Below are 18,759 nucleotides of genomic sequence, written 5' to 3' on the forward strand. Positions count from 1 at the left end.
TGTGCAAAAACATGTTCTGTTTAGAGCTATCTTAACATTTTCAAGGAAGAATAAAAAGCCACCTTTAAATTTAAGATACCCTCCATAGGCAGGTGGACAATCTGATTAAAAATTTTTTTCTCTTCTCTCTTCCCATTTTTTTCAACCACACATTCTTTCCCATCTCTTTAAATTTCATTCCCCTCTACTAGTCGCCATCTATCTGGGCATCAAAAAGCGGCCGAGCCCCGGACCCCCCGATGCGGATGGGATGTGAGGGTCCGGAGCCCCCAGGACCCGGCCGAGGTGGTTCTGGCCCTGCGGGAGGCGGCGCAGGGCTGCGGCTGCCAGGTCCACCTGGCCGGCCCGTTCCTCCTCTCCTGCACCCACGGCGCGGCCGGCGCACGCGTGGCCTTTGAGGCCGAGGTCTGCCAGCTGCCCAACGGGCCAGGTCAGAGCGGCGTGAAGTTCAGGCGCCTGTGGGGGGCGCCGTTGGCCTTCAGAGACATCGCCGCCAAGGTGTCGAAGGAGCTGGAGCTCCGAGGTGAGGCGGGTAGGTGACAGACCGACACTTCCAGAAAAACACCCGCAGCTCCCAGACTCCTCCCACTCACAGCCGGACGGACTAAAGATGGCCCTTTGACCTCCGACCCCCGCTGAGCTCACACATACACAGCTTGAGGCCATAGAGTTGGACTTTCTTTTTTGTTCAGATTTAACTTCAGGTTGCTGAGAAAGACGGAAAACGTCTTGTTGACATTGTTTCTGTCGCTTGTCATCATTCCTTTTTAAAGAGCTGCTATTTAAATGTTTTTTTTAATTATTTTTCTGTGTAATAAGTTCATTTTTTTTGCTTAGTGCTTTTAAAATAGGAGGAAATTGACGACTTTTGTCAATACTGGAAGCAGATGTCACAGAGGAAACCTCCGGCCACTAGGGGGAGACATGCAGAAATGCAGGGACTGCCAACAGACTAAATGGAGCGTAGTTACGTTTCCTCTGTCTGGATACCTGCTGAAAAGTTTGCTCCACCATTTTGTTATGGTAAAAAGTAAGTACACCCTTTTACAGCTATAAAGTTTGCCATATAAGGACATAATGACATTGTTTTGGACTTTAAAATTGTCATTATTTATTCAACAAATATGAAGCCAAGATAAAAAAAAATCTGTGTCATGGAAAAACTAAGTGCACCCTGTGATTTAGTAGCCTGTAGGGCCTCCTTTGGCAACACCTTGTAGTAAACAGTCTGGTAGACTCAGTTCTTTATAGTTGATTAAATGACTAGTCAAACCCACATCATGATCCCTCCACCACCGTGCTTGGCCGTATGTATTAAACCATGTATGCGTGGTTTTCTCTAAAACTTTCTGCTTTGGTGTCATCTGTCCAGAGCTTCTTTCAGATGAAACATTTTTACGTTTTAACAATGAGATCTTTTAATTTTACTACTGCGTTTTGGAGACTTTTTTAGGGCTGCATCGATTGCAGTTTTTTGGCAGATCATCAATTTTTAAAAAGCTTCAATTGACTATTCAGATTTGGCCTCTACCAATTTTGTTTATCTGAAAAGTCACTAAAGATAGCGACAAAGTTGGAGGCAACAGTTGGGGTTTTTCAGACCTCTGCAGAGGTAAAATGTAAGTATTCATAAAAATTGGCAGCCATCTTAAATAATATGAATACTCTTAATGTTTATAGAAAAAAATGTGTGGGTTTGCCAAGGCAGTAAATGTTTTTCACACTGATCTGGATCAGTTAATCAATGAAATTTGATAACTTCCCCTTTAATTGCAAGGGAGCATTTAGTTTTTCCACACACATCTTTCCATTGGGGTTTAATTTAATTCGATATGTGATTACCGTCATTGAATCTTTTGTGTGATTCTCTAAGCTTGAGGTTTTATGCAAATATTTTTTCAATCTAGTAAATATCAAATCACTTTATTTTGTCCTGTTTCTTAAATCTCTAGAATTAAAGGAGGATGTACTTTCTTTTTACCGTAGTTGGGAAGTGAGCAAAACTGCCAAATAATTAAAAAAAAGAATAATAATTAAATATATTGAGCTCCTTCCCAACACTAAGCTTCAGTCAATGATGAACCTGGTTTTTTACATCATTATTATTTACTTTTACGGCACCAATATAATTCAACATGGAAATAATAAACAGGATTTGGTTTACTTTGTGTTATGTTGTAAAAACTAAAGAAAATAAATTCCTTCATTAATCTTTTTAAAAAATCCAACAGCTTTTTCTTCCAACTGCAAAACTAACCTCTCTCCCACATCGACGGTAAACTGGTTCAGAACAAAATGGAGTAGTTGGTGCTTCCCTCACTTTGTTCGGTGCCCAGACTGTCTGACTGTTGATGTTTAGAGAAGAAAAGCGCCACAAAGCCAAGGATCGCATGATTTCGACCCAACTGGACTTCATCTACTTCATCTGGTTACGTTTGATATTTCTGGAATCTTTAAATAGATTTTGCACGTTTTTTCACGTTTTCAGTGGACTGAAACTTAGCCTTTACATGCAACAACTGCAACTCCTGGCAAAAATGTTGAATCATGACACATTGGGAATATTTTGCAATGTAAAGAAAAACATCTGATATGAGGTCGGCAGAGTACACAAAGATTGTACTCGAGTAACAGGAGTTATTAAAAAAAAACACTAAACTGTTTTATTTAGTGTTAGCTTCCACTAAATAAAATGCTCTACCAACATGTTACTTAGTGGAAGCTAACACGAAATACCTATACTAACATACAGTGGAAGCTAATGCTAAATTGTTACACCAGATTTTACCCAAACTAATATCACTCAAGTAAAAAAACTGAAAGTGCAGTACAGTAAAACTACTCTTCAAAGTATTTTTTCCACAAAAAGTTACTCCAATTAAATGTAACAGAGTAAATTTATGGAGTTACTTTCCACCTCTGTGTACGACAGTTGATTATAATTAATGTTTCCTTTTTTTATCTACTCTTTTTTTCTCTCTCTCTGGGGAAATGAAACCATTTTCCATTAATTATAAGGTCATTCATGTTTTTTCAGGTTACAAACATACTTGGGATCTTTTAATAGATTATTAAACATCCACCATGAGCTGTGCTTCCATAATTTTTGCCAAGAGTTGTAAATCTCAGTTGTTTCTTGATTCTTTTCCATACAAGCTGTAGATTTCCCATCACTACTGGTACGACTGTTCCCCCATTGGATTAAAGTTACAGACTGTTAACCAATCAGATTCCTGATTCAAAATGCCAATTTCAAACATCCAAATCCCTGGCATCACTTTGATGCAACAATTAAGATATAACAAATTCTCCATTTTGTTTTATTTTAGGTACTTTTTTGCTCGTCTCTAAGAAAATCTACCAATGTTTGTGGGGTTTTCTGATTACTGGTTTCCGTCTGAAAATGTCAAGCTGTGATTTAGAGGCTAGTTGTTCGACTTTCTGTTTGTTTACTGCTCTGCCTCTTCGCCCCAAAATGTTGTCAGACTAATTCATGCTTCAAGACCACTGATTACTTAAATCCAACTTACCGCCGGCTGAGACACCAGAAACGACCGACTTGCAGTCCTGCATGTCTCCTAGGATATAATGTGTGACACAAAATAAAAACCTTCAACCTCTGATATATTTTTATTCTTTCTTCTTTATGCACATTTGGAGAAGATGCATAAACTTTGTTTTCCTCCCCGTGTAACATTAAATCAGAATAAATAATAATAATTTGGGAATTCATGCAAAGACAGACTAGAGAGTATATTTTAAGGCAGAACCTCATTGTAAAATCTAAATTAACATACCAGGGAGAGAATGGTAGCTCTCCACAAGTCTGGTTCATTCTTGTAACTTACACATAATGTAAGCAGTTTTGCTAATGCTAAAGCTCTTTAACATGGCATTTAGCAGAAGCTAATGCTAACTGATATACCAGCATGGTTTTTAGCGGAAGGTTTTATAAAATTATATACCAAAATGGTATTTAGTGGAAGCTAATGCTAAAATGCTATACTAACAGGGTATTTAGCAGGAGCTAATGCGCTATCCCGACATGGAATTTAGTGGAAACTAATGCTAAAGCACTATACCAACACAGTATTTAATACAAGATAAAGCAAAAGCAGTATATCAGCACAATATTTAGTGGAAGCTAAAGTGCTACACCAATGCACTATTTTGTGGAAGCTAATGCTAAGGCACGAGCTTTCACTAAGTGCCGGTATAGAGCATTTCACAAAATGCTTTATACCGGCACAGTATTTATCAGAAGCTAACGCTAAAGCATTTTACCAACATGGTATTTAATGGAAGGTAATGTTAAGGCATTAAGTGCTATACCAACACAGTATTTAGCTGAAGGTAACGCTAAAGCGCCTTGACTTAAAACAGGAGAATTTGTCTCTTACATCAGGCAATAGGTTGAAAAAAGGTTATGTCTGTTTTTACAGCAGCAGACACAGATTTCAAATGTGTCTTTGGTTTGTATGAAGAAAAACAAAAACAGGATGAGTTGATTGTTACATGGGGCTTTGTTTAATTCTCCAGTTATATTTTACAACCAAAAAAAAAAAATTTGTACACACATAGCCACGACCAGACTATGCATGGGTTGATCCCAGGATGTTACGAAGGAGATGGGAAGATGATTTCAGTTAGAAGAAATTAGATGAATAGGGAGAAAAGGCAGAAAAAGTAAACAGAAGTAAGAAATGAAGGAGCAGAAGGAAAAGTGGAGTGTCTTTGGATGGAAGGAAGTCATCAGCAGGAAGTAGCCGTTTGGCCGAAACCAGTAAAATAACTTTACAACGAGGCTACATGTTCATTGTTTTTTTTTAGAAAATAGAAAAAAAAAACAAACACAGACAGTCATTTCATCATGGGTTGTCTGTCCGCTTTACTTCTGAGCGGGGATCATGCCGTCGATGGACTCGCCCTTCTCCAGCTTCTTCTCCATCTCCACCATGAGCTTCACGCCGTCGACCACCAGCTGCACCTGGTCCACCTCGGAGGAGCCCAGTCGGTCGGCGTTGGAGATGTCGAACACGCCGCCCACTGAGGCTGTGTCCACACCGCCTGGAGGGGAAAACAGAAGAATGAGGCCTAGTCCAAACATCGCCGAGTCTTTTTAAATCCATGCTGGAGAGCAAAAACTGCTCATCGACAATGACTAGCATTGGTTTTAGCTCTCAAGTTCTTAACGCTCTAAATCTTAGAGTTAAATATTATTTCTAAATATATGCATGATACGTTAAAGAAAAACAGACGCAGTGCTTTGCTACTAATTGTCAACACTAGGACAACTAGATAACAAGGTCATGAAAAAGTTTTAATTAAAAACATTTGCCAATAAGAGGGAACTAGCTATGCTAGCTTGACTTTGACAACCTTAACGTGTAGATGTGATGCAGAATTCGGTGCTTAGGTTCACATTTTTAAAAAAAAGGCGACCCATCCACCAACTGATAATCAGGTTTTTACATTAGCTAATCAGCCACTGCTGTGTTAGCTTAGCTAATAGCAGAGACAGCTAATCTACCACAGCAATCACTTATTAATAATCGCAAATTAAACATCAAGCCTAAGAACATAAAACTGTAACGGACTGAATGTTCAGTTCTTGTTGAATCCAGTGGCGTTGTTTTCAGTTGCTGTGGCAACGGGTCTGTGTGTAGCGTAGCCGACACAGAGAGCAAGAAAATGAGAATGGTTTTGAGTTGTTCTTCAATGGTTTTTCTGTGTTATTTTCTCCTTTGCTGTGGCGCACTGCACTGAATTAATAATACCTAAACCTCCAGGTTTGATTATCAGAATTTTCTGGATGAAAACAATAAGGTGTGTACATATAAAATAATCTTTTCCACACCAGATCGGTTTAAGAACAGTATTCATCCACAGCAACCTGCTGAATTACAGCACCCATCGTTGCTTTAAATATGCCGAACACATAGGGGGCAGTGTAGCGCAAAGCAAAAATCTACGTTAGCCAATCAAAATCCTTCATGTTTAATAAGTCGATGTCGACAGGGAATCAGTGGTCAGAAGTAACTTTTTGTTTTGAAGAGGAAGAAGACAATTGGCAGAAGCAGATTAGCTTAAATATTTAGTATTTTACTATATAAGGCTGCAATATCTGAGACCATCTGTTTTTCCACAATAGACCTATTAGTGATCAGAAATCACTTTTTATTATTTGTTCAACTTCAGGTTTAAAAACCCAAAGGACAATTAATTCATTAAGTATATAAAAAAGACAAAAATTAAGAGACAATCAAAGGTTCAAAAGTTTTGGACGATACAATGTAGGACAATGTGGCCATGTATCTTTCTTTATTTTTGTTCTGCATTTGTTTCCCTCCCTACGTTTTTGGCGCAGAATACTCTTTTTCGACGCTCATGTGTGGCAAAGTAGATAGTAAAAACACAACAGCGCCTCCTACGGTCAGAATATACAGCAGTCATAGAATATGATGTAACCAGAGGTGGACAGAGTACCCAAGTAAGAGTAGAAATACTTCATAATAAAATTACTCAAGTAAAAGTAAAAAGCACAGCAAAGTAAAGATGATGCTTTTTCTTTTTTTTTTTAAATAGCTACTCGTTATTAGCTCCCTCTGGGTGTAACACCTGTTCTTCCGCCCAGCAGAATAAAGGAAGCGGTTGCCGCACCTGTGCCGCGTTTCTGCAGACGCAGCCTGGTCAGGATCTCCTCGAACTTGGCGTGCGTGCTGAGCTTGGGCAGCTTGACGTGCACGCCGCCGCGCAGGCCGGTGCCCAGGTTGGAGGGGCAGGTCAGGATGTAGCCCAGATGCTCGTTCCACATGAAGCCGTGGTTGTGCTTCTTGAAGATCTCCTCAATCTGACCAACATGAAGAGAAACTGAAGTAAGGCTTGATTACTGCCTAAACACATACAGCTGGTTTCATTTTTATTAATCCATAAAATAAGTTCACGTTGCTTCCAAGCACAGTGTCCATTTTAAGTGGTGTTGGTTAAGAGTTTTATGAGTTTTCAGTATTTTCCGGATGCTTTCCATCGGTCCAGTCCTTGTACTTGACAACACATTGGGTATCGTTTGTAAAGTTACACAATAAAAACTTAACAGCACTAATTTGGTTTATTAAGCCTGAAAAAAATGTGGCTGTTCATTTCTCAAAGTCATATTTTCACCATTTTATTCATACATTTATAAATGTCAGAATTCTAAACTAAATATTTAGTTTGGTGAATTAAATAGTTATTGACCAAGCTAAATATTTAGTCTGAAAATCACTTGCTTCGTTTGGAAATTAAATGTTTAATTTGGAAAATACATATTTAGTTCTGAACTAATTATATACAGTAGTTTGAAAGCTAAATATTTATTTGTAAATCAAATACTAATTAAATGTTAAATATGTAATGCATATTTAATTTATTAAATATGAAAGATTGATATTGAAACTAAATATTTATGTATTTAGCTTCCTAACTAAATATTTCTTATTAAATATAGTTGTTCTATTGGACTTCTTCCACATATTATTTGTTAATTATTTTACAAACAACAGAAAAAGCAGATTGTTCACATTCAGGATGAATTACTTTAATGTTAAAGTGATGATCTGTGAAATGTTCTGATATTCAGATGTTTATGGTTTGATACTAAATAATAAAGTGATCCTCCATTTGAGAACAGGAGGGACAAATGTTTGTGCCTCTCCACATATATATGCTGTTATTCCTGTAAATGTAACAAGACTTTTTTTTTGTTGCATTTTTTATGCACCCTGATGTGTAATTTCTCCCTCTACAGAAATATTTTGTAAAACAGTCTAGGACTGTAAGGCAGCTAATTTGGGATTAGCAATCTGGTTCGGCTGGCAGTTTCTGGTCTAGGTGTAACTTTTTAATATTTTTTTATATTAAATACATTGCTTACTAGGGGAAATTTTCTTCTGTTGTCAAAAAATGCGTATATCTACATAAATATCAAATATATGTATTAAAAAATGTCCAAAGTGCAATTAAAACTCCAGAAAGCCTCGATCAAGACCACTTTAAGGACTTTCACTTCATCAGTACAGTAGAAGTCTGACTGCTGCAGCAAATCTGATGTATTTTAAGAAGTCAGTTGGATCTGTTATGTGTCTGTTTTTGAGCAGCTCTGAGGTTCATGAGGCGAGTTTCACCTTCTGCAGGCCGACACAGAAGCGTCTGAAAACCTCCTTCATGTTGCCTCCCTTCTGCATGGAGATGACGCGCAGGTGATCCTCCTCGTTCACCCAGACCAGGAAGGTCTTGTTGTCGTTGTGCCTGAAGAATAACAATATTATTCAAATCAAGGTGCAACAGAAAATAGTTGGAGCTTCTACTTTGATAAGGCAATTCAGTCCAAGTGGATCAAGAAGATGCAACAGAAATTTCTTATTTGGTGAACAAAGATGATGTTTGACTACTATAAAGATTTATCAGAGCAGTGGGGCTGAAACGATTAATCGAATCAATCGTGATTAATCGATTATTGAAATAATTGTCAACTAATGTTAGTAATTGATTAATTGTTAACTGGAGTATACAGACTCAACATATATCCATTTGCTGAAAGAACAACACATTTAATGCAATAGTTGAACTGAAACTGTGCAGAAATACACACATTTTGCATTTCAGATACAAAAACAACAATTTGTCTATAAATATGTTCAACCCAGAACTTCTCAAGTGGCAGTTCTGGCTCCTCCTGGTTCAAATTCTGTAATGATTAATCAAATTAATCATGATTAGTCGATTATTGAAATAATTGTCAACTAATTTAGCAACCAATTAATCTTTAACTGGACCATACAGACTCAACAAAAGGTAATTTTCTGAAACAACACATTCACAGCTGTCATTAAGCCGAAACTGTAAAAAATCGTACGTTTTGCATTTAAAATAAAAAATATCTTTGTTTGTAAATATGTTTTACCCAAAACTTCTTAAGTCGTTGTTTTACTTTCTTCTGGTTCAGATTCTGAAGTGATTATTTGGATTAATCGTGATGAATTGATTATTGAAATGATCAACTAATTTAGTAATCGATTGATCGTTAGCTGAAGTATACAGACTCAACAAAAGGTGATTTTCTGGAAGTACAACACAGTCAGAATTGTAATGAAGGCAAAATTGTACAAAGTATCTGCAGAATGTGCCAATACTTCCATCTGATTAATCAATTAATCATTAGAATAATTGATAACTAAAACATACTCATCTTTTGTTGAGCATACAGACTTAACAAAAAGATGATTTGCTGAAATAACATAGTCAAAGCTGTAATGAAACCAAAACTGTACAAAATAGCTGCAGAATGTGCCAATATTTCAATCCGATTAATCACTTAATTGATAGAATAATTGATAACTAAAATAATGGTTATTTGCAGCTCTGCTCACCAGATGCCCCTGCCGTCGGGCCAGTCGCGGGCCATGCCGGCGCAGGTCAGCAGGGGGGACACTGGCTTGTCAAACAGGAAGTGATCAGCGATCAGCTGCTCCTGCTCGGCGTCGGTCATGCCGTTCAGGGGGTAGTACTTTCCTTTGAATTCGCCGTCCAGGGTGGACAGGGCTGGAGGGGGAACGGTGTCAGAATATTCAGAGAGAGAAGGTAAAGGTGGGGATGTGAGTCGGTTTGAAGCTCACCCTCAATGCTCAGCTTCTCGATGCCTCTGCGCTCTCCACGGCTGTTGTGGGGGGGCAGGGTGAACCCCTTGATGCTGCGGCCGGTACGCACACGGCTGGACAGCACGTAGTTGGGGTCCAGGTCGTCACCACCCTGATGGTGCAAAGAGGAGAGGCAATTTTTTTTTTTTTGTAGCTTCAATTGTCATCAAATTTAGGTTTCTGAAAAGTTTTTTATTCAAATTTTACTAAAATAAATGGACAAAATTACGACATTTTGCTGAAGTGACTTCAGCAAAAGAACTACTGAGCGGGTCTCCTAAACATATTTTATAAGTTGTATTGTTTGCCATTTCTGTAATAAAAGGTGCAAAAAGCACCCTAAAAACATAAATAGGTAAGATTAGAGGCCTCATAAGATAATATATTATTATTTTTGCTCTTAAATTTGTGATAAATATGTGATTTTAAAAGAGTTTAGGCAAAGATAACTTAAAAAATACTTAATAAAAACATGCTAACATTTCAAAAGTGAAACTGCATTGAACGTTTTGCAAAACTTTAAAAGCATAACTAGAAAATTTGACATACTAACATTTTGACATTTCATACTTTTCTTACAGTATTTTGTACCTATAACTTTTTTCCTCATCCCTACAATTTAATCACAATATATCAAAATTTATTATAATCATGTTAATGCAGTAATCATGTTCAGGATTTAACATTTTGGTAGCTAAAGAAATAAATTTCTGTAAAAAAAAAAAATTAAAAGGTTGTGCACATTTATTTATAGATTGCAGATAAATATAGAAGCCTATCTAAAGCATAACTAAACATTTTAAATACTTAAGGTAAAATTGTGTTTTTATTCTGAACAATATGCTAAATTGAGCCAGTGTGAAGTAAAATACTGATATTTTGAATTCAGGAATGAAACATCCACAAGGTGGCAGCACCTTTTTGTACCCAAATTGGTAACTTTTATACTTACAGATGATGGAAACATGATCTTATCATAAATTAGACAAATTACTAAAAACAAGATGCATTGTAAACCAATTAAAATCAAAGACTGACTATGGTAAGATAAATAAAGGGTTGAAAAAATGATGTCATATTTGAATGAAGGGCCCCATGACTGTGTCAGTTTGGCCCTTGCCCCCAAAATGGCTAAACCCAAGTTCTTACCTTCAGGTTCTCGAAGTTCAGGTCAGTCTTGTGCTTGTCGGTGGGCTTGTATCCGCCATGACGGTCGGAGATGATGGGGTCAAGCAGCTCCTTGAAGATCTCATAGGACTCCTCGTCTCCGGCGACGCAGCCCACGGTCATGATGAAGGGGTGACCTTACAGAAACGATACTGAAGAATTAGAAAAACCTCCTGGAACCATCTTTGAAGCTAAAGATGATTATTCAGATGTTTGCTTCAGTTAATCTAAGTCTTGAACGTGAAATCTGCTGTTGTGTTTGTTTCTTTACAGACGACTGTGTCCTTACCTGGGTTGTCAACGCCAGTCTGGATGACGTCATCCACGGTGAAGCCACTAGGGGTGGATTTGCCCCTCAGCTTGGAATAGATGTCCTTGGTAAGTACCTGCAATAGATGTCACAAAATATCTCACCTACTCCGTTTCCTTTGTTGGAAGCTAGTTTTGTTTAAAGGCTAATCTTTGAGGCTAAATATGACGATGTACCTTGGCCATGTGGTTGTTGTGCAGAGAGAGATCGGGGTACTCCTCATCCACGGAGAACTTCATCTTGTAGTCGTTGTGGCAGTTCTTCATGGCTGCCATTCTTACTTTGTCTGAGGAAGTGGAGAGGAGGTTTTAATTTCTAAGAATCTCATGTGCAGGGAAGCGCAGGCTTTGGTTACTCTGGTGATTAGAAGGAACGGTTGAAAAGTCTTCAAATATCAACATAAAATGGTCAGATTTTAAATATAGTCTGTTAAGGAAACAATGTGTATGCGTTTCCTTGAGTCCTGGAGTGAGACGGAGACTCTTACTGCCTGCATGTCTCACCACCTGTCTCTTCTAGACAGACTAGATTATAAATAGCACCACGGCGATTAGTTTTGCACTTTAAATAAAACCAACAACCAAACCAATCAGTTTTGAACACCTTTTTTCCATATTTAACCTATTCTCTCTGCAAAAACACAAAATATTACCAAGTAAGTTAGGTTTAGTTTCTAGTACAAATATCCTAGTACACTTGAAATAAGACCAAACTAATTTACAAGTAACTTTTCAGCAAGATATAGGAGCTTGTTTTAAGTAAATAATTATTTAATATTGAACAAATTCCACATCCATTGGCAGATTAATTTAATTATAATATGGGAAAACTGTGTTGTTATAAGTGAAATAATTTGCCAGTGGAACTAGAATTTTTTCATCAATATTAAGAAATAATTATTTACTTAAAACAAACTCCTATCTCTTATTGAAAAGTTTCTTGTAAGTTAGTTTTGTCTTATTTCAAGTGATACAGCTAATTGCTCTAGAGCCTAGACCAAAATTACTTGGTAATATTTTGTGTTTTTGCAGTGCTCTGTTGACCTTCAAGCATTGCACATCGACTTTTTAAATGCAAGGCTGCACCTTGTGAGGTTGCAGCTGCAGAATCAATCAGTTAATAGTCTGAACTACCAGTCTCTGTAAGGTCAGCTTGTGGAAGTGCATCAGACTCATGAGACCCGGTACTCCAAAAGGTCAAAGCATGCATTCCGCACAGATGCCTCCTTACCTTCCAACGGCTAAATCAAGCTCCCTAAACTATTCAGAGATGAACCCTAGTGCTGTTCTGCAGGCGTCAGCAGCAGCTGATGGATAGCCACAACTGTTTGCATGACACTCTCCTATTGCACGGTTGACTTTTTATGCAATAAAGACTCAAGTCTTTCAAAAGAAAAAGTTTTAGAAGTTAAGTAAAAATAGTTTATTTCCATTTGTTTTGTCTAGATTAGGAAGAAGCAAGGAATTTGTTTTGACCAAATGATTGCTGAAATCCTCGACACCTTAATTTTCATCTAAAAATATCAGTTTGCTACTTTATTACCTGCTTAGGAGAAAAGAAAGAAGTAACAAATCCTGGGATCAGATCCTGTTCGCCCAATGTAGGGGTTGCCCAGCTCTGACAGGTGATGGACTAAAGCCTTTATACCCAGATCTCTGTAACTATTGGATGGCTGAATCTGGGGTCCCCTTATTCCATTGGTTGAAGCAGCTTTTCTGGGCATGGATGGGCTCCTAAAAGGCAAGAACAAACGTCACACAGAGCTGGAGAGCAGAGGCGAGGCAACAGCTGCGAGCGCCTGGTCCAACCTTTCACCCTCTGCCTCCTGGTTGCTGCTCAGAAATCAGCAAAGGGAACACAATCACATCAGATTCATGCAAAATGCATTCAGTTTAAGTGTCTTAAGCTGTTATTTTTATTTTATGAACATAAACTAATGCTCTTTACAGTATTTTAAACCAAGAATCTAAATTTTACTTTGATATTAACTCAAGATTGAAAAGTTTGGACATGTGGAGAGTTTACTCTGCTTGGTGTCTTCGTTACTGGAACTCCATCTTCATTTTAAGAAGTTAAAATAACTTTGATTACATAATCCTGATGGCAAGAACAGATTAGATTTCAGTTCATGTATGACTCTGCTACTCGGCATGCTCTGAATTCAGGTTCCTTGACTCTGTTCTTTGAATGAAATGTTGTGACGCATAGTGATAGCAAGTTCAAAATATTTGGTAGATCAGAGAAGGAAAAATTCCTTTTATTCAGTTTACAGCTACTCAACATTGGCAGAAATGTCAAAGATTTAAAACTTTTTTATGAGTTTAAACAATTGCTTTAAGAAAAAAGTTTGAATTTATTGGGAATTCCCGCAGTCATGCTTGACCCTTGGTGTTTTAATGTTTGAAAGTCAGACTTTCAAAATAGACGTTTATTCTAAGTTCTGACCAGAAATGAACACATGAGATACACGGAAAAATATAATACTGACATAAACAAACAATGGCTTTAATTGATCTAAATTGTTTTAGGAGTTGATACTCAATAACCAAACAACTGAAAACATGAGTGAAAGAAGCTCAATCATACAGGGAGGCTTTAGCATTAGCCTATGCTAAATACTATGTCTAGTGTTAGCAGAGCTAATGTTTATGATTAGTGTTTTGGGGTTAGTGTGACTAGGTTTTTAGTTAGCAGTGCCCACCACTGGTTTGAAAATCTTACCTTGACTCCTTCCAACATATTACTGTGGGCAAATAGCTAAATCTTTGTTGTGTCTGACTAATAGACCGTTTTCTAGAACACAATCATCTGAAACCAACTGGTGGCTGTGAATACGTCATCATATAATAGATTAGTCTATAACTAATCATATTATAGACTTTATCAATGTGACTGAAATCCCTACAGGTTGCAATATTTGAATTTTAAGACATCCAAAACTTCTATGTTTTTGTGGAATTTATCACAGCTTTTTGGCTTAATTAAGTAAACATTGTGGAAGCTAATGATTATGCAACTGATCATTAAAAAGTTCAAACTGTTTTTTTTTATACTTCCCACATAATCAAAACTATTTAAACATGTTAAAGTGACATGCTATGCTGATGATATCTAACTTTATGTAGCAAAACTATTTTCTTGCCTTGTTCTAAGCATGGTAAAAACGTTATGATAGAAGATATCTAGTACATGTTTAGATATAATTAATGTGCAGGAAAGGACACACAGCCAAAAACAGAGGTATAATTTATATATTTTTTCATAAGTTTGTTGCATGAAATTAGCATACGTGTGTTGTGTTCAGGAGTGCAGGGATTCACACAGTCACTCCTTCCTTTAGCTTCTTTGCTCTAAATCAACGCTAGTCTCCAGTTTCACAGCTGTATCCTGACCATCCACAGACATGACTTTCCAAATTAGTCTCCTTCTATGTCACTGCACGAGGCTGGGTATGTGAGCTCCAGTCTCCTATGAATGAATGCAGATTACCATAACAACTAACAACGGGGCAGCATTAGAGGGTATGCCCAGTTAGGGGTCAGCTGCACCTCATGTGCTTAGAGCCAGCTGTTAGTTTGAAACTTGAACCAGTCAAGTGTCCAAGAGCACTTTGGTACAATAAAAGAGCTGCGTGGAGTTGGGAGCACCTTGTCGTCCAGCTTTGTCAACATTGTTTGGTGAGTGTGTTAAGAAACTTGCCCAGAAAAGCATCACTGCATTCAAAAAAAGTGAGAAACTTTTTAAAATAAAAAGCATAGTTAAGATCAAATGCAAAATGTTTCTCTAAAACTGTCAAAATAACAAAAACAAGCCATGTATTTAAAACTCCGATTTTCACTCTGCATTGCATGCTTTAACAGCCACGCCTTCTTAATAAAAGCTTAAAGGTCATACTGACAGACATGTGATATGCACTGCCCATTCAGACCAGTTAGCTCTGCAGCTCACTTACCTTTGTGGCACTGGTCCAGTATCCCAGTTTAGACTGTCACTCAATACCCCAGCACCAACCTCCTGTCTCCCCAAACACACACATATGCAACCCCCCAGTGCAGAACCAAAAAGGCCCAAAGCTCTGCAGCTGCCCCACAGAGACAGACTCTCAGGAACAGTTACATAAATCAGGGACTTTATGTTAAGTTACCCAAATCTTTTCAGAATAAAATGCAAAACATTCCTTTATTCAACACAGATGAATAAAGGAAGGCTGAAATTAGTTTATTGGTATAAATTAAACACTTTCTTGTTAGGCGAGTGAATTGAATGCATCGAGAATCTGTAGCATCTGTGGGTTTTACATCAAATTAGTTTGTAAGCATTTCATGTTTTGACTGTAATTTTGTGTTTTAAGAAGAAATTCCTGGATTGCAGTTTGAGTAACTTTGCAGGGATCACCCTGTATTACATAAAACCATTTTTGGTTGGTTGGTATCGAGTCCGATGGCAGGTTCTCATTCACAGCGTGGGCCTCGGGGAGCAGGGAGGAAACATGAATTAACAAGTTCACACTCAAGTACTGCCAGGACCAACTGACTGTTTTGGCTGCCAAGATAATTTACCAACACAGAAGGCCAATTTTCACACAGAACAGCAAGACAATGAATGAAAAACAGAGAATTTAAAGGTCTTTTTTCCTACATTTTACACTCTGAGTGATCAATAGGGAACAGTCTCCTTGGATTCCTAATCTTTGACCCCAGTTGACTCTTTCAGACATGCAAGTCCTGATCCAAAGTAGCAAGAAATTATGCTAGCAGTTGGAGGAGCCTACAAATAGACTTAGGCATTTGTTAGACAACTGTGTGGACATGAGTAGACGCAAACCTTCACGAGTGGAACGGAGAAGACCCGATGTTTCATAGTTCTCAAAATAACATCTGCAATAAAAAACAGCCACCTGCGATGCAAACTATGTGCTAAAAGTAACGGTTTTGTTGAATGAATGAAGACCATTCATTCAACAGCAGCATCTTTCTGGGTTGATATTCTCTTAGCCTCAAACTCAACAATTATGTTGCAGCAGTTTCCTGTTTGCAGCAAGCTTGAGTCTTGACGCATGATGCATCCTAACCAGTCCTTTCATCTGGGGTTCATAGTTTGAATCTTCTTTCATTTGTTGCCAAAATTAAAGCAAATACGAATGACATGTACTCATGTTGACTTGTTTCAACTGATGATAATCTTAGTCCTCGTTTACACTGAGCAGTACATCATGGGTACACTATAGTCCCTTCTTCACAGGTGTTTCTTTAACCAGTTCTTCCCTACTTGACCCCAGCCAGATTTGTCTCTGTTACCAAATGCTGCACGGTCCTTCCGCATTTATTGGCCCGGCTTGTGTGAGCTGGGCCAAACCGGGTAATGCAAGCAAGCAATTTGATTGGCAGCAGACTGCCTTCATTGATTAGCCAATGTTTTATGTCTCTGTATGTGCAAAGGCTGTGTACAGCATGAACCGAAGGGGCAACCTGCTACAAACACTGAGAGATTTTAGAAATACTGGCCGCCCAGGGCACAAAATTACATCAATGGAACGTCGACCACAGTTCCTGCAGATTCCCAGCCTGCACATGGTCCTATGTTTCTGCCCCTGTTCACGCCCACATAGTGAGGAACACACTGCCAATGGATCCACACAACTTGGATAGAGTGAGATTTGATCATGAAGAAGCGGCTTACTCATGGTCTGGTGTATTCAGAATTGCATTTCCACCACCAGTTGGACTCTTGCCGGGCAGGTGATATTAAATCCAAATGCTTAATGTGGCATCATACTAATGCAACGACAAACGGGATGCACTAAAATGTCACGCAAGTAGTGACATTTTTCCGTCATTCAAACAATGGACCTTGTTGTGTGACCCCAACTGCTCCACCCTAAATGTACCATACCATTATGGTACCATTCTGTCAGGTGGCAACAATGGTAGGAGTTTGTCCCACAATTATTGGGTTGCCGATTTGATCCCCACTCCATCCCTCTCTGTTGTTGTGTCCTTGGGTAAGACACCTAACCTTCCTTGCCTGCTGGTGAAGGTCAGAGGGCCTGGTGGCACCAGTGCATGACAACCTCACTTCTGACAGTGTGGACCGGGACAGCTGTGGCTACTATCCAGTCCCTGTCGGCGTGTGAATTTGTACATAAATGGATAAATGACTGAATGTAGTGTGTGAAGCTCTTTGGGGTCCTCTGGACTTGATACATTACTGCACAAATACAGGGCATTTACCATTTCACCATTATCCTAAGGACCTACAACTGAAGGGCACCTGGAATGATGTGTTACAAGTTGGTTGTATAGAGTGCTTTTATGATAAAAACAGACAAAATAACTTACCAAACCATACTGACCCATACTGGTCAGTGGAAACAAGGCATTAGAGTCTGTTCTTCTTGAGACAACGCACCAAACCTTCCCAACATGGGTAAAGCTGTAATCCTTCTTAGATCTTCACTGAATTCCTTTTAATTGCCTATTAGTCAGTCCAGTTAGTGCAGTCAAGCAATAATTTATTCAAAGAGAAACTACCGGTTGTAGTCAGCTATGAACTAGCCAGAAACAAATAGACTTTGGCCTTGTAAGCAGAAGACAATCTACAACCTTTAGCACTGCTTAGCATTGCTTGTTGTGAGTATGAACAGAAACCACAAACATTCAATATTAAAACCCCTGGAAATTTTTCTCATTTGGTCAAATTTCAACTATAGGTTTCAACAGGTTTTAATTGGATTTAATGTGACTGTAATCCAAACTAGCAAATAATTGTGAAGAGGAAAAAAAAACAAAATGTGGAATTTGATTAGGTCTCTCCAGCTTTCTATACTCTGATCTAAGACATCCCATTTTACCTCTGTCTGATTGACATTGTCTTGCTGGAAGGTGAACCTCTGGTCCAACTTTTAACAGGTTTTCTACCTGTGATTGTCCATTCTTTCTCAAACTGTAGACAGTTTGAATAACTTTTCCATAGAGGCCAGATTTGTGGAGTGCATGACTAACAGTCGTTTTATATGGCCAACTGTCACAAGGAGGGACAAGTCCTTTGGGTGAAAATAATAATTATGCTTCATGTCTTCAGCATTTTATGCAGCTGATGACTCCTTTCTAAGCACTTAAGCTCTGGATTAACAAGTTCAGAGTTGTTGCGTGATAATTTAGAGTTCGTGTGACGGTGACAGCGGGATGCTCATGATGAAACCTGAGCTGGTCCTGAGGGGTCACTAAGGGGATCTCGGTGGCAAACTGTGGACTTCTATCTTTAGTGTTGCCTGTCCAGGTCCTCCAAAGGCAGCTATTCCGATTGAACTGCATTGACTCAGCGGTCATTTCATGACCCCCCTCCTTCCTCTAACTCCCCATTTATTCCTAATTTCTAATCAGATTCATATTTTTTGAGTTTTGTTGTGGAAACAAGTGATGCAGCTAAGAAAAGGCAGGAGGTTGGACTCAGATCACTGGGGTGATGGTCACTAAAAGGTCCGAAGAATATATCTTGTATTATATTTGGTGATTTATATTCCTTTCATGTTCGTCTTCGTTAAGAGCTCATGTTACATAACCTTAAGGCTGTCGTGAAGAACATTACTACCAGGAGACTTTCTCAGCC

The 18,759-nt window shown here is 38.4% G+C and overlaps 2 protein-coding genes across 5 annotated transcripts in view; one reads left to right on the plus strand and one right to left on the minus strand.

Moving 5' to 3' along the window:
- mark4b (MAP/microtubule affinity-regulating kinase 4b) overlaps window positions 1-4,874 on the plus strand; it is a 58,612-nt gene extending 53,738 nt beyond the window's left edge. For 2 of the 4 annotated variants that reach the window (XM_027999449.1, XM_027999450.1), the window contains one exon: window positions 192-4,874. In XM_027999449.1, coding sequence (XP_027855250.1) covers window positions 192-540 — 349 coding nt within the window. In that variant the 3' untranslated portion in view covers window positions 541-4,874. The remainder of the gene's footprint in view (window positions 1-191) is intronic. The other 2 variants (XM_027999452.1, XM_027999453.1) reach the window with 2 other exon arrangements.
- On the minus strand, window positions 4,505-12,824 carry ckmb (creatine kinase, muscle b). The gene is made up of 9 exons (XM_027999509.1): window positions 12,694-12,824; window positions 11,328-11,437; window positions 11,131-11,227; window positions 10,824-10,978; window positions 9,654-9,786; window positions 9,408-9,579; window positions 8,163-8,286; window positions 6,661-6,850; window positions 4,505-5,067 (listed from the first exon to the last, which is right to left on the minus strand). The coding sequence occupies exons 2-9, from the start codon at window positions 11,424-11,426 to the stop codon at window positions 4,889-4,891; spliced, it is 1,149 nt and encodes a 382-aa protein (XP_027855310.1). The 5' UTR covers window positions 11,427-11,437; window positions 12,694-12,824; the 3' UTR covers window positions 4,505-4,888.
- Between the last annotated feature and the right edge of the window lie 5,935 nt (window positions 12,825-18,759).

The sequence above is a fragment of the Xiphophorus couchianus genome, chromosome 18 (assembly GCF_001444195.1).
Source record: "Xiphophorus couchianus chromosome 18, X_couchianus-1.0, whole genome shotgun sequence".
NCBI classification, from domain to species: Eukaryota; Metazoa; Chordata; class Actinopteri; order Cyprinodontiformes; family Poeciliidae; genus Xiphophorus; species Xiphophorus couchianus.

Coding starts and splice junctions, on each gene's coding strand:
- ckmb (XM_027999509.1), bottom strand. CDS start 11,426: ATGGCAGCCATGAAGAACTGCCACAACGACTACAAGATGAAGTTCTCC. Junction 11,228..11,327: donor ACAACAACCACATGGCCAAG/GTACATCGTCAT, acceptor CATCTATTGCAG/GTACTTACCAAGGACATCTA. Junction 10,979..11,130: donor GACTGGCGTTGACAACCCAG/GTAAGGACACAG, acceptor CGTTTCTGTAAG/GTCACCCCTTCATCATGACC.